Here is a 19,344-nt window from a genome sequence, read left to right on the forward strand (position 1 = left end):
CAGCTTTATCTGCTAATGGTGGCCTTTTATCCCCTGAACCCTGTCTCTACTTCTGGCTTTTTGCTGGCCAGAGATAAGTCCTTTTCCTACCTTGACTAGCTTTGAACCACCATTCTCAAATCTCAGCTCCTGAGTAGTTAAGATTGTAGGAGTAAACCACCAGCATCCAGCTTAGATACTACATTTTTAATGGCTGTAATAATGCTGAAGGCTCTAGGTTCTACACCATAAGAGGCTGATAGAGGCTGGGAAGGTGGCTCAGTGGTAGAGCACTTGCCTTGCATGCGTAAGGCCCTGGGTTCGATTCCTCAGCACCACATAAGAAAAAAGCCGGAAGTGGCACTGTGGCTCAAGTGGTCGAGTGCTAACCTTGAGCTGAAGAGCTGAGGGACAGCGCCCAGGCCCAGAGTTCAGGCCCCACGACCACACCCCCATCCCCCCCAAAAAAGAGGCTGATAGAGGGAGAAAAGCTGTATTGAGGAGTGAAAAATTGATTGGATCATCTACATCTCAAGCTAAAATGAGACCAGTTCTAGAAGAAGCCAGGCTTTTCTGGGCTTCTGTAATGGAAACTGGCAAGCTGGTGTTGTGGAGAAGAAGGGTTGATGCTTGTGGCCAGTGCTTTGGAGCGCCGGTTGCACGTCAGACGCGTGGGTTATCTTGATGCAGGCCTTTCCCAGTGCAACAGCAGATGGCGCTCCTGTGTAATTGCCTGGAGCCCGGAGTGGCGACGCTCTAGGCGCCTGGTCTCTTGTGGCAAGCCGGCAACCACTGTGGCGTGGCCGGGCTCTCAGGCTCAGGAGAAAGCTCCAGCTCCGCGCGGCTCGTGGGGGCCGGTCATGTCGCGGCTCCCGAAGCTCGCCGTCTTTGATCTGGGTGAGGAATGGGTAAGGGGAGTTTCACGGGGCGTTCTTTTCCACTCCTAACGGCAACCGAGCCCCTGGGACACAAGACTGGAACTCCCTCCTTCCTCTCGCAGATTACACGCTCTGGCCCTTCTGGGTTGACACGCACGTGGACCCCCCGTTCCACAAAAGCAGGTGAGCCAATAGGGAGGCCTGGGGCCGGAAGGGACCCTGCTGGAGCTGAATGGTCTCTTGCTCCTCTCCAGTGATGGAACTGTACGAGACAGGCGAGGCCAGAACATCCGATTGTACCCGGAGGTAACCGAAGTCCTGGACCGGTTGCAGGGTCTTGGGGTGCCCGTCGCGGCCGCCTCACGGTAAGAACGATTGACAGCAATCCAGCTAATACTAAAGGACATGTGCCTGACATTTTTCATGTAACCTCTTGGGTACAAAAGTTTAGGAAGTGCAGCTGCAAATACTTGAATGTTTTTCCTAATTGTCCTCACTCTTGTGCCTTTTAGTTACTAAATATTGCCTCTATTGAGGCTGAGGCTACGGAGTTGAATAAAGGTTGAGGATGCCAATCCATCCTGGAAAAACAGCAAATTGATCCCTCTCCCATCCACCCCCCCCCCCAGTTAAATAACTGTGTTTATTATAGTCTTGGCCCTTAGTTGCCCTAATCCCCTTTCTTACACCTTTTTGCAGGACAGGTGAGATACAAGGGGCCAACCAGCTACTGGAGCTCTTTAACCTTACCAGATACTTTGTGCAGTGTGAAATCTATCCAGGCAGCAAGGTCACACACTTTGAGAGGTAGGCAGAGATAAAGGTGGAGGGCTGGGAGGAAGAGTTCCAGAGAGGCTGGGCAAACCAAGACACTAGCTGGGCTGTTTCATGTCCTGTCTTGCTCAGGTTACAGCAGAAGACTGGAGTTCCTTTCTCCCAGATGATCTTCTTTGATGATGAGAAGCGGAATATTGTAGATGTCAGCCAACTTGGTACTGAGTGGTACTTGGAGAATGAGAAGGGTTCTTAGGAGGGCTTAGTCCTGTGCTTTGATACACCCAAAAGGAGAGGGCAATCACGAGAAGCCCTGGAAACCTGACAAAATGTGATTTCTTTTTCTTCTAGGTGTCACCTGCATTCATATCCAGAATGGAATGAGTCTTCAAACCCTAACTCAAGGGTTAGAGATGTTTGCAAAGGCGCAGGTGGGGCCTTGAGTTTCAGCCCTGTGGATGAAGCCTCATTTGAGGCCTAAAACTGAAGGAAAATCAAGGAAGCATTTTCAGGTGCACTTGTAATTTATTAAAGTGGATCTGTGTGTGAGATGGAATTTTATCCAGAGTGAATTGTTTCTCTTTCTCTCGTGTGTGAACTGGGGTGCCCAGACCCAAGTGGGAGACATTAAACTACCATATAAACTTGTGGCTTCCACAAGATGTGATTTCCTCATGTTAGACTCGATCTACCCTGTAAAGGACATGAAAAACTATGCCACTGCGCTATATAATGGGCTGCCATCACGTTGCACATATCCTTTCCGGGAACAATTACTGTTTGGGTGTTGGGTACTGCCTTTTTAGGCAGCAATGACGCGGTTGCTTTAAGGAGTGCTCCTAAGATTGAGCTAATAGCAGATCACGTGACTGAGCCGAGCTCTTATTTGCGCTGCTTGATGATGTTGCCTAGGAATCCTAAGGAGGGATTGGTCGAGACTTGTCTCCAAGTGATGAGATCCACCCTCTCGGGAGCAAAGCGGAAGTGTGGAGCACGCCGTGGGGCCGAGGCGGGAGAGGCGAGGTCGCGATGAGTGGACTCGGCCGACTCTTCGGGAGGGGTGAGCCTGGGCAAAACTGCGCTTCTGAGCGGGGACGGGGAGATCGCAGTAGTCAGCAAGGGAGAGAGACCCAGGCCACAGGCTGCCTTGAAAGCCCTGGCCCATGGCGGAGTCTTGCACAGCGTCAGCGCCTTGAGGCCCGCTTGGGCTGGGCGCCTTGCCCCGACCTGCCTGGAACCCGAGGTCCGAGGGGGGCTTGCCAGGGGACCGTGCGGCATCCGTGCTCGTTCCCACTGCACAGGCTTGGGGGTCTAGTTACCAGGAGACCTCACCCAGTCCTTTTCCAAAACATGGGTGCTTGTGTTTACTTTGTGGTTGGCAAGAGGGATCTAAAGGGAAGAGTCTTCTTCGTGCCCTTTTTGTGGGGGAAGGAAAGCAAAAGCAGGAAAATTAGGACCGCACATAAGTAGACTCTGGCTATATTATGGTGTGCCAGAGGCTTAGTAGTTTGCGGGTGGAGCAACTCCAGGAAGCAGTTACAGCCTTCAAAAAACAAACTACAGTGTATTTGTGGAAAATAGGAGTTGTGGCTGAAGAGAGATTGGAGGGGGGCGGGAGTGGGGGAATATTACCAAGAGGGAGAGAAAAATGAGTTAACATAAAGGGGCTTTTGTGACTCCCCCAAAGTGTTAGGTTTTATGCTATAAGCAATGGAAAGTATGAAGGGTTTTTAAGTAAGTAAAAGTCCTCAGATTTCGTGTTGTAAAGTGGCAGGTCTGGGTGCCAGCGGCTCATGCTTGTAATCGTAGCTACTAAGAGGGCTGAGATTTGAGGATGGTGATTGAAAGTCAGCATAGATAGGAAAGTTCATGAGAATCTTATCTCCAATTGACCACCAAAAAAGAAAAGAAAAAGCCAGAAGTGGAGTTATGGCTCAAGTGGTAGAGCACTGTCGAGCCACCCTTGAACAAAAAAACTGAGGGACAGCACCTAGGCCCTGATTTCAAGCCCCAGCACTGCCCCCCCCAAAAAAAAAGAAAAAAGGGGGGGGACAATTAGAAGTGTAGAAATTGTGGCGTTAAAACCCCAGGATGCTAAAAACAGTACATAAAGACCAGGACTGTGGCTTAATGGCAGAGTGCTTGCCTAGCATGCATGAAGCCCTGGGTTGGATTCCTCAGTACACATAAAAAAGCTGGAAGTGGTGCTGTGGCTCAAGTGGTAGAGTGCTAGCCTTAAGCAAAAGAAGCTCAAGTATAGTGCCCAGACCCTGAGTTCAAGCCCCAGAACTGGCAGAAAACAACAACTAAAAAAAACAGCATATAAGATGGCCTGACAGCCGGGTGCCAGTGGCTCACTCCTGTAATCCTAACGACTCAGAAGGCTGAGATCTGAGGATCATGGTTCAAAGCCAGCCTGGGCAGGAAAGTCCGAGAGATTCTTATCTCTAATTAATCACCAGAAAACCAGAAGTGGTGCTGTGGTTCAAGTGGTAGAGTGCTAGCCTTGAGCTGAAGAGCTCAGGGACAGTGCCCAGGACCTGAGTTTAAGCCTGACTACCAGAGAAAAAAAAAAAGCCTGTCCTGGGATTGGGGAGGGCAGGAGCATCAGTGGTAGGAGGGACTAACAATAGAGTGAATGGAGATAAATATGGTGGAAGTAGTTTGAAGTTGTGAAACCAATTGAAATTGTGGACTTTCATTGTTTCCATACTGGGATTGAACTTCATGCCTGGCAATCTTGCCTGGCTTTTTCACTCAAGGCTAGCTCTCTACCATTTGCCCCATAGCTTCACTTCTGGCCTTTTGGTGGTTAATTGGAGTCTCATAGATTTATCTGCCCAGGTTGTCTTTAAACTGCAATCCTCAGATCTCAGCATCCCAAGTAGCTAGGATTACAGGTGTGAGCCAACAGCACCAGGCTAGAATTGTTTAAAGAAGAGTTGGGGAGAGTAACCTTGTTGGAAGGAGTTGATAGGGATACACTGTTTGCGTAAATCCCTATTTATATTGTTACACATATGTTACAATGGAACTTTTTAACTACAACTAAATACATGCTAATAAGGTCCTCTTAAAAAAATGGCCTACCATGCTGGTACACATCCAGCACTTCCAGGGTGAGGCAGGAGGATCGTGAATTTAAGGCCAGCCTGAACTACATAGCAAAATTCCTGAAAAAAAAGGAAAAAAGAAACTGAAGCCTCTTTTTTCTTTTACACTTTGTACTTTATTAGTTTGATCATGTGGAGTAAGGACCTCTGGCATCTTTTAGGACACAAATTGTAAAATGTTTTGGAAATGACTTGAAAGGCAGCTTTGATAGGAAAAATAATACTGGCTTTGGAAAGGGCTGGAGGCATAGCTCCAGTGATGGAGCATTTGCCTAGCAAGTGTGAGGCCTTAAGTTCATTCCCCAATACTGAAAGGAAAAAAAACAAAACTTTATGCCAAGCGCTGGTGGCTCATGCCTGTAATTGCAACAACTCAGAAGGCTGAGATTTAGGGATCAAAGCCAGCCCAGGCAACAAAATATGTGAAACTCTTACCAGAAGTGGAGCTGTGGCTTAAAGTGATAGAGCATTAGCCTTGAGGAAAGCTCAATGACAGCACCCAGGCTCTGAGGTCAAGCCCCATGACTGCCCCCCCCTCAAAAAAATATTGGCTGTAGGAAGTCAGATTGCTAATCTGGGCTTCATGCGTAAAGGCAGGTGTTCTACTCCTTGAATCACACTTATAGCCCGTTTTCCTCGTGTTATTTTGGTGATAGTGTCTAGCTTTTTGCTCTGGCCAGCCTTGAGTTTGATCCTCCTGTACATGCTTTCCACCATAACTGGTGTATACCTCCATGCTTTTTTTTTGGGGGGGGGGGCTGGTCATGGGCCTGAACTCTGGGCCTGGGCGCTGTCCCTGAGCTATTCAGCTCAAGGCTAGTGCTCTACCACTTGAGCCACAGTGCCACTTGCGGCTTTTTTTTTTCTGTTTATGTGGTGCTGAGGAATTGAACCCAGGGCCTCATGCATGCAAGGCAAGCACTCTACCACTAAGCCACCTTCCCAGCCCTCCATGCTTTTTTTCTGTTGAGCTTGGGTCTCATCAACTTTGTGCCTAGGTAAGAAAATGTTATCCTCCCAATCTTGGCCTTTCTTAGATTTAAAATGGCAGTAACTACTGTGCCCAGGTCTTGGTTGAGGAAGGGGTCTCATGAATTTTTCACCTAGGCTGGCCTCAAACTGCCACCCGTGCTATCTCTGCCTCCTAAGTAGCTAAGATTATAGGCTTGACCAATTAGTACCTGGCTTGCCACATTTTTATTATGGCTTAACTTTTACTAGTTATAATTTTATTTTATTTTTTGTGCCAGTCCTAGAGCTTGAGCTCAGGGCTTGGGTGTTGTCACTGACCTTCATTTTGCTCAAGACTAGGACTGTACTACTTGAGCCACAGCTTCACTTCAGCTTTTTTCTTGGTGGGTTAATTGGCGATAAGAGTCTCATGGGCTGGGGCACCAGTGGCTTGTGCCTATAATCCTAGCTACTCAAGAGGCTGAGATCTGAGGATCACTGTTCAAAGCCAGCCTAGGCAGGAAAATCCATGAGACTCTTATCTTCAGTTAACCACCAGAAAACCAAAAGTGGCACTGTGGCTCAAAGATGTAGAGCTCAGGGACAGCATCCAGGCCCAGAGTTCCAGCTCAACAACAACAAAAAAGTCTCATGGACTTTATGCCCCCTGGACTGGCTTAGAACCACAATCCTCCCGAGTAGCAAGGATTACAGGCATGAGCCACCGGCGCCATGCGCTAGTTCTGCTTTTAGAAGAAAAAAAAAAGTAAACATCTTTGTGTTTGTTTTCATGTTTAGAGTAAAATTGTACATTAATTGTAGAATATCATTTGCCGAGTAGCAGTAGCACAGTTCAGGTACCTGGCTGGTACTGTGCACTCGGTGATTGATGGTGATATTTCACCTTTCATACAATATGGGCCTGCTCCACTGCAATCTTCAGGGAAGAAGGAGAAGGAGCCAACCCCAGAAGAAGCAATACAGAAACTGAAAGACACTGAGAAGATACTGATCAAGAAGCAGGAGTTTCTGGAGCAGAAGATTCAACAGGAGCTACAAACAGCCAAGAAGCATGGAACCAAGAATAAGAGAGGTAAAAAGGGAAAGGAGCTGCTGAGGAGGGCCCAGGTGGGAAGCAGGTACTTCTGACTCTGATGTTTAGGGTATGGGCTGGGTCAGCTGCCCTGCAGGCTTTGCGGAGAAAGAAGAGATTGGAACAGCAGCTGGCACAAACTGATGGGACATTATCCACCCTGGAGTTTCAGCGTGAGGCTATTGAGAATGCCACCACCAATGCAGAAGTGCTCCGTACCATGGAACTTGCTGCTCGAGGCATGAAGAAAGCCTACCAGGACATGTGGGTATGGGGGGAAGGGAGAAGGAGACTCAAGCACTAAGAAGGGTGCCTTGCTGCCGAATTTATAACACCCCTTGCATGCCTCTTTCTTCCTGAAAGAAAAGTCCTTTTTTCCAGCTCGGGCATTCTTGGGAGAAAAAATGGTCACTCTTTCTTCAAGAGTCTTTAGGGAAGGAAGTACAACCTGTCCTCTCCAGTGTGGCTCCTTACTATTTCTTAGCTCAGACTTGCCTCTACATTTCCCATCCATGGGCTTAAAGACCACATGGGCTTCATTCCTGGGATGAAAGTCTAAAAAGGGGTTGCCACCAGATTTCTTGGCTCTGTATTTTGTTCTCAGGGACATTGACAAGGTAGATGAACTGATGGCTGACATCACAGAACAACAAGAAGTGGCTCAACAGATCTCAGATGCCATTTCTCGACCCCTGGGCTTTGGAGATGATGTGGATGAGGTGATTGGGTACAAGGGGCCAGGGAATGTTGGAGAAAACATGGGGCTGCTTTCTCCAGAAGTAAGCTGTTAGAAAAAAATGGGAAGGAACTTCAAAAGGTCTGTTTGGGAGAAGTGCAAACTTCCTTTCTTTGTTGAGAACTGGCTTGTTGTCCAATACCAGGATGAATTGTTGGAAGAGCTAGAGGAGCTGGAACAGGAGGAATTAGCCCGGGAGTTGTTAAACGTGGACAAGGAGGAAGAACCCTCAATCAAGCTGCCCAGTGTACCTTCTACACATCTGCCTGCAGGGCCAGGTACCAAGGGCCGTTTGTTGTCTTGAGGGTGGACAGATTATTCTTCAGCAGGGAGGGCTGCTGTTGCAGTTGCACAATTGGTGCATAATGGCATCTGGCTAAAAGGGAATAGGAATTAAAACCCAGAATTCAGCCTGTGCTTTACTTGATAAGCTACGTACCCTTCTTTGGGGTTGCAGGTACGAGCAAGAGGCCCCTCTTTCTAATTTGGACAAAGGTGCTGTGGGAATGAGCAGCAGCCCCACAGTCAGAAGGACCACACTTAGGTTCAGGCTCTGGGTGTCAAGAGTAGGGGATGGCTGAAAGTTGGCTGAGGCTTTAACATTCTCTTTCTTTGGTTATCCTTGCCCCCAAAGCTTCCAAAGTGGATGAAGATGAAGCAGCACTAAAACAGTTGGCTGAATGGGTATCCTAAGGAGTCTGGGCTTGTCTTCCTACTGCTGCCTTCATCAGTCTCTTTTCCTTAAGTGCCAAATGCTGAACTAAAGGAGCATAGCTTTTTGGGGAGGTCGTGCTGAAGTGGTGGTATGTTCCTGTGTCAGAAAGGGGCCCATCGCTCCTCCCATCCCTAGCTGAAGTTTCTTGCTGCAAAAGGAATCCTGGCTCCCTTCTCTTTAATAGCAGATACAATTGTTCCCAATAAAATTGGGTGATGGATCCTCAATGTCTTTACTGTTGTATATACATTTGAGATTTCCCCTGGTTTTTACAGCCTTGTTTCAGGTAGTGGACAATAAGAGTAATGAAAGGAAGTTGAACCAAAACAAACGGGCATTTCCCATATCTTAATCTATGTTCTAGACATTTTTTTGTGCCCCAGTACTGGTATGTGCATGCAGACACCCATACACACAAACACGCACAAATATTTACTAGACCTAGTGAACAATATTAAGGATAGAAACATGTTAGGAGTATAGGAATCCAAATATTCAAGGCTGCCACTTTGGACTATAGACAGGCTGAGCTATAGTCGAAGTAAACCAACTAAGGCCTTTGCTTCACTCACTGCTTGAACATTTAGACAATGCAAAGATATAAAACAACCATGATACTAAAGCTTCCCCAAACCAGGTTTTAAACTGAGCACCCCTCCCTGCAAGCCATGCCATAATTTCTTGGGGGGGATGGGGTGGGTCCTTAAGTTTGAAGCCAGGGCCTGGCTGTTGTCACTGAGCATTTTTGCTCAAGGCTAAACTGCTCTACCACTTCAGCCACAGTGCCACTTCTGGCTTTTTTTGGTAATTAGAGGTAAGAATCTCATGGTATTTCTACTGCCCGGGCTGGCTTCAAATTGTGGTCTTCAGATCTCAGTCTCCTGAGTAGCTAGGATTACAGGTATGAGCCACCAGCATCCAGCTCTATACTTTGAATTTCACTATTGACTTAAGTGTCAAAACAGATTAAAGGCTTTGGACGAAATCTATCTGACCTGCAGCATCTGACCTTCAGCAGTATTACCTGCTAAGACTGCCTTGAGGTAAGAATTTTATTCACTCTTGCTGGTGAAAGTAAATCAAATTAGATTTATTTTTGAATAAAAGATTTTCACCCAAGATCCTCCTGATTTCCTTCTCTCGATGCCCTGCCTCAGCCATTTTCAGGTTGTGATCTCCAAGGATAGGTGACGATTACTGGTATTGGTGGGCTGGCACATGGCCTGGAGGAGCCTAATCTCATGGGTGGGTTGCTCAGACTGGAACCTGAGCACCCAGGGATCCTTGAGGATGTCCAGGACGGTAGCACGCTTGACAGCTGGACGCAGCATCTGGAGGATCAGGTTCTAGGGCAGGGGAAAGAGAGGTTTTGGCTGAGCTTGGCCCCCACTGTACCACACAGGCAATGTGCAGCTGGACCTAAGAAAGGATAGCCTATCACACCACTCTGGTGAATGTGCCCCTGGTTTTATGCTGGAGTCCAGCATTCCCTGCAAGAGAAAGGAAGGGCTCCTTGGAAAGGACCCCTTGTATAATAATCCCCTTCTAGCCTAAAAGGATCAAAGCTAGAACCTGCTTATGAAGCTAATACAAGTTTTGGATCCCAGCAGTTTCCCCAATTAGTCTGGGTAGGAGTGTGAAGTGGCTCTGGCATGGCAACAGCCTCTCCTGAGTTGGGAGGTCTAGGTTTGGTATGTATTCTCCCCACGAGTCATCCCTAAGACCTCAGCCCTCATGGGGGAGCCAGCACCTTGCACTCCTGGGAGACGGCACAGTTAGGTGGGAATGTGGCCTCCTTCTGAGTCTCTCTCAGCAGCTTCTTGAGATTGGAGTCATCAAAAGGCAGACGGGCAACCACTAGAGTGTAGAGGATGACGCCCATGCTCCAGGTGTCAGACAGGAAAGGGTTGTAGGGCAAGCCTAGCAAGACCTCCGGGCAGGCATAAGCAAAGCTGCCACAATAGGTCTGACTGAGGTGGGAACAGTTCACTTGACGGTAAGAAGGGCTATTATGCACAGGCTGATTTGAAGGCACCATCTTGGCGAAACCAAAGTCTGATATCTTCACATTCTCCCGCTTGTCCAGCAACAGGTTTTCCAACTTTAAATCCCTACCAGCAGCAGAAAGGCTGGGGGTCAGGCTGGGGAGAGGGCTTTGTATTAGAATGGGAGCTGAAGGGCCAAGGGTCAAAGGCTAGGGATCAGGCAAAGTAGAAAAGTACAAGGCTGTGAGGAAGGAAAGCCACTGGAGTTGTGAGCAGAGCCCACAGCAGAGGATGGCACCTAAGGACTGTTGTAACAAAGTGCTCTACACATAGTACAAGTGTCTTTGACCAGAGGTTTAAACCAGAATGGATGACTGGGCCTACATATTAGGGCTAAGGGAAGAAAAGGGGGCAGGAAATGAGTAATTGCATAAAAACCCCTTGAAAGCCCAAAGGCCATTCCCTTACCTGTGCACAATACCCTTGCTGTGTAAGTAGGCGATGCCCAAGGTCAGCTGGTTGAACCACTTGCCAGCAAGGGGCTCATTGCAAGCCCCATAGCGCTGGATCCATTCAAGGACATCACCACCCTGTGCCAGCTCCAAAATGATGTACACTCGGGATGTAGTCTCAATGGCCTGATAGAAGTTGATGAGGTACTTGTGCCGCAGGATTTTCATCACCTGATCCCACAAAAGGGAACCATCAAACCAGGCAAGCAACCTTAACTGTGCTGTCAACCTTGTCCTACTCCCCCATTGCTACTTACTTAGAACTTTGCAACAGAATTGACCTAACTCCCATACTGGTGTGTAGAAAAAGTTTCCCTTTTTCGTCTTTGGAGTGAGGGGACTAGAGGAGAAGGAGGAGGTAGGAACAAGGCTGAATGTACATGAAGGAATTTTCCTAGCTGTTTACATATGTTCATTTTGGCTTCAAAGTTCCTAGCTTCATCTCCTAGCCACACTCTTATAAGAAACCTCAAAAAGCTGACTACTAAGCTCCACTTCTTTCTCCCAGCCCCCTCTTCTGACCTGTATTTCACGAGGCAGGAACTTGTTAAGATAGTCGTGAGAGGCCTTCTTCTTTGAGATGATCTTGATAGCAACCATGACCTTCTGCTTTGTATAGTAAGCCTCATACACAGTCCCATAGGAGCCGTTGCCAATGACCTTGCCCACCTCATAACCATATTCCTCCATGACAGAGCGATAGACTGGGGCAGGTATTTGTGCTTCTGGGTTATCACCCTTCATCGTCTCACCCTTCGTCTCACCCTTTGTCGTCTCACCCTTTGTCTCACCCTTCACCATCGTGTTGGGCTTGCTGAGAGTCACTTAAGGCTAGGACACCAAAGTGAGGCTTGTCTTGGAATGCTTGCCTGTATAGTCACATAAGTCTGGGATATTGGGCTCAGCCTTCCACTAAGAACTTGGAGGGGGAAAGAAAAGAACAGTCCCTTTTTGTCTCTACTGGATGTTGTCTCTTTTACCTCTTGGTTACAGAACTTTCTTAACGTCCCAAGTTCTATACACATCATAATATACCTTCTGTCATTACTGTCCACAAAGCCTGAGAATGAGATACAGTTTGACTCACATTCATTCCCAAAGGCATGTTCTGCATCTGGAAAGACCCTCGTGGATCTGAATGCAACATTCATTTTAATTGAGCATTTACTTACTATGTGCCAGTGTGTGCTGAACACTAGGATAAATCAATAAGGCCAAAGAGATTTTTACAATGCAATATGAGAAACATTCTCTACAAAGATTTGTAAGGCGTTGGCATATTCTAACAGCATTTTTGCTCTGCATGACCCTTTCTAGTTTTCTTTTTTTGGGGGGGGGGATCCGGTCGTGGGGCCTGTACTCTGGGCCTGGGCACTGTCCCTCAGTTCTTCAGCTCAAGGCTAACGCTTTACCACTTGAGCCACAGCACCACTTCCGGCCTTTTTCTTTTTGCTTATGTGGTGCTGAGGAATCGAACCCAGGGCCTCAGGCATGCAAGGCAAGTGCTCTACCACTGAGCCACCTTCCCAGCCCCCTTTCTAGTTTTCTTTTCATCCATTCTTCTGGTCATCCTCCATTAAAGCTTATCTTTTTTGTCTATATGTGGTACTGGTGCCAGGATTTTGCAGATGCTGGGGCCTTAAAGCTTGTCCTTTTTCTCTATATGTGGTACTGGTGCCAGGATTTTGCAGATGCTGGGGCCACTCTCCCTTGCACTGGAGTGGTGTGATGGTCTATCCTTTTTTTTTGGGGGGGGGGTCCAGTAATGAGGCCTGAACTCTGGGCCTGGGCACTGTCCCTCAGCTCTTCAGCTCAAGGCTAGCGCTCTACCACTTGAGCCACAGCGCCACTTCCGGCTTTTTTCTTTTTGCTTATGTGGTGCTGAGGAATCGAACCCAGGGCCTCAGGCATGCAAGGCAAGCGCTCTACCACTGAGCCACCTTCCCAGCTCCTGGTCTATCCTTTCTTAGGTCCAGCTGCTTACTCACTGGTACAATGGGGACAAGCTCAGCCAAGACCTTTCTTTCCTGTGCCCTAGAATCTCGTCTTCCAGTTGCTGCGTCCAGCTGTCAAGCATGCTTGACATGCCCCAACTCCTCCCTCTATCCCTAAAGTATATCCCAAAGGTACTGTTACCGGCTTTATTTCCTCTGAATTTCACATCCTCCATGAGGATCTTACATATTCCACATATCTCTGCTTACTATTCTTTTTTTTTTGGGTGGGGGGTCCGGTCGTGGGGCCTAAACTCTGGGCCTGGGCGCTGTCCCTCAGCTCTTCAGCTCAAGGCTAGCACTCTACCACTTGAGCCACAGTGCCACTTCTGGCTTTTTTCTTTTTGCTTATATGGTGCTGAGGCATCGAACCCAGGGCCTCAGGCTTGCAAGGCAAGCACTCTACCACTGAGCCACCTTCCCAGCCTTCTGCTTACTATTCTTAACCTCATCTGCACTGGGTGCAGTTCCAGGTACCATATCCATTTGTGTACTAGACAAGTATATCTGCCTTTAGGCATCTCAAACTACATCCAAACTGAACTATTTTCTTCTGACTTTTTCATTTTACACAGGTTGCCCTTAGTTAGGCATCTCAGACTACATCCAAAATTGAATTCTTTTCCTCTGGTATACCAATTGACCTTAAGATACCCAAACATTATCCTAGATTCTTCTCCCTACTTTAATTCCTATACTTAATCAATCCCCAAATCCCTGATTATTTAAGTACATACCCTGCATACTCATTGCCTCTCCCAATCACAATGTATCATAGTCTGATCTCAAACTCAGAATCGCCTCTGCCTCCTCAATGTTGGGATTACAAGTGTAGGTCACAATGTCTGACTCGTTTTGCTGGTAGCAGTTAACTCAGGGCTTCATTCTTGCTGGGCTTACTCAATTCTTACTACTTGAGCCGTACCTCTGGCACCTGTCCTTTTATTTATTTATGTTTTGTTTTTATTTTTGATGTTGGTCCTGGGACTTGAACTCAGGACCTGGGTGCTGTCCTTGAGCTTTTCTGGTCTAGGCTAATGCTCTACCACTTGAACCACAGCTCCACTTATGGCTTTTTTTGGTAGTTAATTGGATCTATAAGTCTGATGGACTTTCGTGCTCCTGGTGGGTTCAAACTGATCCTCAGAACTCAGCTTCCTAAGTGGCTAGGATCACAGATGTAAACTACTGGCATCTGGCCCAGGGGTGAGAAAAGAAAAAAAAGACAAGCTAGAAACTAGGGAAAAATGAAGGAGTAGCATTGTCCCCCCAAAAAAGAAATGTACTCATTACCTGGCTTATGAAATGGTAACCCCTCTGTATAATACCTTAATAATAAATGTATATACATATATCTAAAAAAAAAAAACAAGCTAGAAACAGAATAAGGTGTGAGCTGGAGGTCTCAGTGGAATGGGAGCACAAGTTTTGGAGGATTGACAGGGTGAGGGCAGGAAAACGACACAGGTTCTTTGAATTTAAAATTTTGGGAGACAGGGAAGGATTTGAAGTTGTATCTTCCATCCTCTGAAACAAAGGAAAATAATCCAAGCAGATTGTGGCATAGGCTGCTGTCAAATTTCTACTACTGACAGTCTAATCCTGCTGTCAAGCTAGTTCAAAAGGTGCTTCCTTCAGCAGCACATATACTAAAATTGGAACAATACAGAGAAGATTAGCATGGCCACTGAGCAAGGATGACACGCGAATTCGTGAAGCATCACATATTTTTAGACTTGGAAAAAATTATATTAAGTGAAGTAAGCCAAGCCCAAAGAAACAGGTCCCATGGTTTTCCTTATTTGTAATAACTAGTATGTCTGGGACAAGTGGAAAAGGTCAAAAGCTATGTACATATGACCAGATAAGATGAAGTTAAGCGAAATGAACCCCAAGATAGGGACACGAGTGTTTTTTTTTCTTGCTTGCTATTGTTTCTAGCATATTTATAAGGTACCATGTGATTTTTGTTGTTGCTTTGTATGTTCCTCCCCCATAGTATAACCTATTTTCACTGTATTTGATGTCTTTGGTATAATTTGGAGAGGGGAAGGGAAAAAACAAAATGTTGACCCATTGTAACAATGAGCTGTACAAGACACTATGTTGAAAAACAAACTTTACAATTTAGTCATGGGGGGGGCGGGGTGTAGTTGTGGAGGTGGGAGGAAGGGATGGTAGGGAAAAAACAAAGGAAGAGACAACAATGCTTGATAAGAAATGTACTCATTATCTTGCTCATGTAACTGTAACCCCTCTGTACAGTATTCTCACACACACACACACACACAAAATTTATTAAAAACAAAACAAGGGGCTAGGAAGGTATCTCAGTGGTAGAGCACTTGCCTTGCATGCATGAGGCCCTGGGTTCGATTCCTCAGCACCACATAAGCAAAAAGAATTGGCGCTGTGGCTCAAGTGGTAGAGTGCTAGCCTTGAGCTGAAGAGCTGAGGAACAGCACCCAGGCCCAGAGTTCAGGCCCCACGAGTGGACCCAAAAAAAAAAAAAAGAAAAGAAAAGATAGTTTTAAAGTTCTATTGAAATTCCTCAATCTAGTAAGACTGTCCAGGGTATACCATAGTAAAAACCCACCCAGTCCTACCCACCTTTTGGTCCTACAAACTTGTCTTGAATGGACAGCTTAACAATACCTCTAGTCTCTCACATATACAAGATATATACCATTTCATTCAAGGAATGTCTACTAAGCTCCATAGTGTATACAAAAACATTGCTGGAGCTGGGTGCCTATGGCTCACACCTGTAATCCTAGTTACTAAGAAGGCTGAGATCTGAGGATCGCGGTTCAAAGCCAGCCCGGGCAGGAAAGACCCTGAAACTCTTATCTCCAATAAACCACTAGAAAACCAGAAGCGGTCCTGTGGCTCAAGCGGTAGAGCGCTCGCCTTGAGCTAAAGAGCGCAAGCCCAGAGTTAAAGCCCCACAACCAACCCAGAAAGAAAAAAAAAATTGCTGGGTCCTGATGATTCAAAGATGGACAGATGTAGACTTGTTATTCACCAAGAGAAACAAACTCATAAGTAAAATAACTACAGTGAGATGAAGTGCCATTAACAAACCTGGAAGGAAAGGCAATGGAAAGACTTACAGAGTAGTTAATTGCACTGTTTAAAGGAGGTCTTCGGGTTGAGAAGTAAGGAATAGTACACCAGGTAGACTAGGCAGGAAGAACCATGAAGCTTACAGATAGGAGAGAACACCATGAATGCAGAAAGTTAATATACCTGAAGAAATTAGGACTTAAGTCTGACTAATACTTTATGTCAACTTGTCTTCACTTCCTTTTTTTGGTTGGTCATGGGATTTGAACTCAGGGTCTGAGTTTTTTGTTTTTGTCAGTCATGGGACTTGAACCCAGAGGGGCTGGGCACTGTCCCTCAGCTCTTCAGCTCAAAGCGAGCCCTCTACCACTTGAGCCACAGTGCCATTTCTGGTTTTCTGGTGGTTAACTGGAGATAAGTCTCATGGACTTACCTGCCCAGGCTTGCTTTGAACCTCAATGCTCAGATCTCAGCCTCCTGAGTAGCTAGGAGCCCAACTTTGTCCCTGAGTTTTTGCTCAAGGCTTGCACTCTAGCACTTTGAGCCACAGCTCCACTTCTGGTTTTCTAGTGCTTAACTGCCGATAAGAGTCTCAAAGACTTTCCTCTGTCCTAACAGCAAACCTCAGATCTTAGCTTCCCAAGTAGCTAGGATTGCAGCTGTAAGCCACCAATGCCCAATTTGTCTTCTTTTTATTCTACATATTTACAGTCAAATGTCCTTAGGCATCAAAACTGGAGCCTGTTTATAAAAAGAAAACAAAAATGCTCAACAAGTCTCCCCAAGATTCTAGGTTTTAATAGTCCAGTAGCACTGTGAAATCGATCCAAGGGGCAGGTGACCAAAAAACTAACAAGGTGACTATTATAGATATAAATGGAAAGGAAAATGATGATACCAATATTTTGAGGGACAAGCACTGAGACTCTTGAATTCTGTATTTAGAGTCTTCCCCCCAATTCTCCCCTCAAAAAAAAAAAAAAAAACTATTGCCAGGCACCAGTTTCTCATGCCTGTAATCCTAGCTACTTAGGCTGAGATCTGAGGATCATGGTTCAAAGCCAGCCCAGGCAGGAAAGGACATGAGACTCTTATCTCCAATAAATCACCAGAAAACCAGAAGTGGAGATATGGCTCCAGTGGTAGAGTGCTTGCCTTGAGCTGAAGAGCTCAGAGACAGAATCCAGACTCGAGAGTTCAAGCCCCACAGACAAAAAAAAAGGGGGGGGAAACAGGGGGAGCCTAATTCCTTGACAAGGAAGAGGAAGTTTGGATTGGGATAAAAACCTAGCAGAATGCCCCACCCAATGTGCCTGCCTAGCTGAATAGGGTAACCATTGCACCCTTTTGCACAAAAATAAACAGCCTTATGGCTGAGAATGTGGCTTAGTGGTAGAGTGCTTGCTTAGCATTCATGAAGCCTTGGGTTCAATTCCTCAGTAGCACATAAAATCCAGAAGTGCTGTGGCTCAAGTGGTACAGTGCTAGCCTCGAGCAAAAGAAGTTCAGGGACAGTGCTCAAGCCTAAATTCAAGCTCCAAGACTGGCAAAAAATATATGTAAAATAAGTTGCCTTGGCAAAATCTCCTATATCTCTTTTGCACTTACTCAGTTTTGACACTGGAGATTGTTTCTAACACCTCCAGCTCTGGCTTTTTATTGGAGATAAGAATCTCATGGACTTTTCTGCCTCTTGACTACAGGCTTGAGCCACCAGCACCTGTGACACAAGATTCTTTTTTTTTTTTTTGTCGGTCATGGGGCTTGAACTCTGGGCCTGGGCGCTGTCCCTCAGCTCTTCAGCTCAAGGCGAGCGCTCTACCACTTGAGCTACAGCGCCACTTCCGGTTTTCTGGTGGTTTATTGGAGATAGGAGTCTCACGGTCTCTCCTGCCCAGGCTGGCTTTGAACCGCGATCCTCAGATCTCAGCCTCCTGAGTAGCTAGGATTACAGGCGTGAGCCACCAGCGCCCTGCGACACAAGATTCTTTACCTCCAATAACTTATCAAGTTTGCTCACACACAATGATACCAAGAGAATACTCTTAGGAGAAGAACACAAAGGTGCAATGCCTACATGCCTTTTCATATTTATATAAAATATATATCAGAACAAACTCCAAAATATGGAAACAAGTGATTTCTTTTTAATTTTTATTTTTGATGATTGTCTATGCGTGGTGTAGTCAGTGTATATCGAGAGGGTGGAGGCAGGGTACAGAACTTGAGGAAAAAAGGATGAAAAAGTGCAGCAGTGGGGCTCACTGGACACTGATCAAAGTGAGCTATACAACTTATGGGTGGAGATGGGAGGGAGGAACTGGGACAGAGGGAACAGTAGGCACTGTATGAAAGGAAATGTATTCATTACCTGACTTGTAATCTCTCTGTACATCATATTTATAATAACAATAAAGGAAATTAACTTAAACAAAAATAACTCACCAAGCTAAGTTGCCAGTGGCTCATGCATGTAGTTCTAATACACAGGAAGCTGACAGCTGAGAATCCCTATTAGAGGCCAGCAGAGGCAGGAAAATCTACTGCACTCCAACTAACCACCAAAAAGCTGGGGCTCAAGTGGTAGAGTGCTAGTCTAGAGTAAAAAAGCTCAGGGACTGCTTCTAGACCGAGTTCAAGCCCCTGGACCAGCATGCCTACGCGCGTGCACGCGCACGCGCACACACACACAAACACAAAACAATATTAAAACTCAGGAATAGCCAGGCGCCGGTGGCTCACGCCTGTAATCCTAGCTACTCAGGAGGCTGAGATCTGAGGATCGCTGTTCAACGCCAGCCAAGGAAGGAAAGTCCGTGAGACTCTTATCTCCAATAAACCACTCAGAAAACCGAAGTGGCGCAGTGGCTCAAGTGGTAGAGCACTAGCCTTGAGCTGAGGGACGGCGTTCAGGCCCAGAGTTCAAGCCCAATGACAGACCAAAAAAAAAAAAAAATGAAGTTGCGAGACTCCCGTGGTAAAAAAGCAAACAACGCTTAGGCCTGTAATCCTAGCTGCTAGGAGAATGACACCGAGATATCACAGCTGTTGCTAGCCCCGGCAGAAAAGTTCCCAAGACACCCCTTCTTAACCCAGAGCTGGCTGCAGAAAAGCACACGTGATCTGATCTACACTGCAGGCTGAGGTTGGAAGGATCAACGTTCCAGTAAACCCAGGCAGAAAAGCCTAAGACGCTTCCTGGCATTCCAGCAAAAACAGCATAAAACAGATTAATGGCTAAGCTGCTCTGAGCAGGAAAGGAGACCTTACCTCAAAAACGAATCGGAAAAACAACAGGTCAGCAAGCGTGGCTCAGCAACAGAGCGCCTGCCCAACAAATTCAAGACTCGGGCTTCTAACCTCAGCATCAAGGAAAAACAAAAACCCACACAAAACCGTTTCGGCGTGTCTCTGACCTCTATCTGGCAAACCTCACTAGAGCCTCGGGTCCACACTTTCACTAGATCCGATTTGTTCTTTTCACCAGAAGGCCTCGGTGACCCGTGAGCAAGGGGTGAAGTGACGTTCAGGCCTCGCTGGCGTGGGAG

At 46.6% G+C, this 19,344-nt stretch overlaps 3 protein-coding genes across 7 annotated transcripts; 2 read left to right on the plus strand and 1 right to left on the minus strand.

The window, feature by feature from the left end:
- Positions 1-734: 734 nt before the first annotated feature.
- On the plus strand, positions 735-2,196 carry Mdp1 (magnesium-dependent phosphatase 1). Its single transcript, XM_013025384.1, has 6 exons — positions 735-876; positions 980-1,040; positions 1,112-1,222; positions 1,557-1,664; positions 1,764-1,849; positions 1,983-2,196. Exons 1-6 carry the CDS (start codon positions 840-842, stop codon positions 2,072-2,074), a joined length of 495 nt encoding a protein of 164 aa, XP_012880838.1. The 5' UTR covers positions 735-839; the 3' UTR covers positions 2,075-2,196.
- Chmp4a (charged multivesicular body protein 4A) lies at positions 2,085-8,466 on the plus strand. Its single transcript, XM_013025383.1, has 7 exons — positions 2,085-2,143; positions 2,544-2,691; positions 6,639-6,788; positions 6,875-7,052; positions 7,393-7,507; positions 7,670-7,802; positions 8,159-8,466. Exons 2-7 carry the CDS (start codon positions 2,661-2,663, stop codon positions 8,215-8,217), a joined length of 666 nt encoding a protein of 221 aa, XP_012880837.1. The 5' UTR covers positions 2,085-2,143; positions 2,544-2,660; the 3' UTR covers positions 8,218-8,466.
- A 625-nt stretch (positions 8,467-9,091) lies between these two features.
- Positions 9,092-11,746, minus strand: Tssk4 (testis-specific serine kinase 4). 5 transcript variants are annotated; one of them, XM_013025392.1, is made up of 5 exons: positions 11,516-11,549; positions 11,259-11,461; positions 10,693-10,907; positions 9,990-10,350; positions 9,092-9,585 (listed from the first exon to the last, which is right to left on the minus strand). In XM_013025392.1, exons 1-5 carry the CDS (start codon positions 11,535-11,537, stop codon positions 9,403-9,405), a joined length of 984 nt encoding a protein of 327 aa, XP_012880846.1. In that variant the 5' UTR covers positions 11,538-11,549; the 3' UTR covers positions 9,092-9,402. The 5 variants fall into 5 exon arrangements, with proteins under 5 accessions (XP_012880846.1, XP_012880849.1, XP_012880845.1 ...); XM_013025391.1 differs by having other exon boundaries at positions 9,385-9,585; positions 9,990-10,380; XM_013025393.1 differs by having other exon boundaries at positions 9,387-9,729; positions 9,990-10,380.
- Positions 11,747-19,344: the final 7,598 nt, after the last annotated feature.

The sequence above is a fragment of the Dipodomys ordii genome, unplaced genomic scaffold (assembly GCF_000151885.1).
Source record: "Dipodomys ordii isolate 6190 unplaced genomic scaffold, Dord_2.0 Scaffold84, whole genome shotgun sequence".
Classification (NCBI taxonomy): domain Eukaryota; kingdom Metazoa; phylum Chordata; class Mammalia; order Rodentia; family Heteromyidae; genus Dipodomys; species Dipodomys ordii.

Coding starts and splice junctions, on each gene's coding strand:
- Mdp1 (XM_013025384.1), top strand. CDS start 840: ATGTCGCGGCTCCCGAAGCTCGCCGTCTTTGATCTGG. Junction 877..979: donor GCTCGCCGTCTTTGATCTGG/GTGAGGAATGGG, acceptor TTCCTCTCGCAG/ATTACACGCTCTGGCCCTTC. Junction 1,223..1,556: donor CCCGTCGCGGCCGCCTCACG/GTAAGAACGATT, acceptor ACCTTTTTGCAG/GACAGGTGAGATACAAGGGG.
- Chmp4a (XM_013025383.1), top strand. CDS start 2,661: ATGAGTGGACTCGGCCGACTCTTCGGGAGGG. Junction 2,692..6,638: donor CGGCCGACTCTTCGGGAGGG/GTGAGCCTGGGC, acceptor TGCAATCTTCAG/GGAAGAAGGAGAAGGAGCCA. Junction 7,508..7,669: donor TTGGAGATGATGTGGATGAG/GTGATTGGGTAC, acceptor GTCCAATACCAG/GATGAATTGTTGGAAGAGCT.
- Tssk4 (XM_013025391.1), bottom strand. CDS start 11,537: ATGGTGAAGGGTGAGACAAAGG. Junction 10,381..10,692: donor AGCAAGGGTATTGTGCACAG/GTAAGGGAATGG, acceptor CCCTCTCCCCAG/CCTGACCCCCAGCCTTTCTG. Junction 9,586..9,989: donor CCGTCTCCCAGGAGTGCAAG/GTGCTGGCTCCC, acceptor CCCCTGCCCTAG/AACCTGATCCTCCAGATGCT.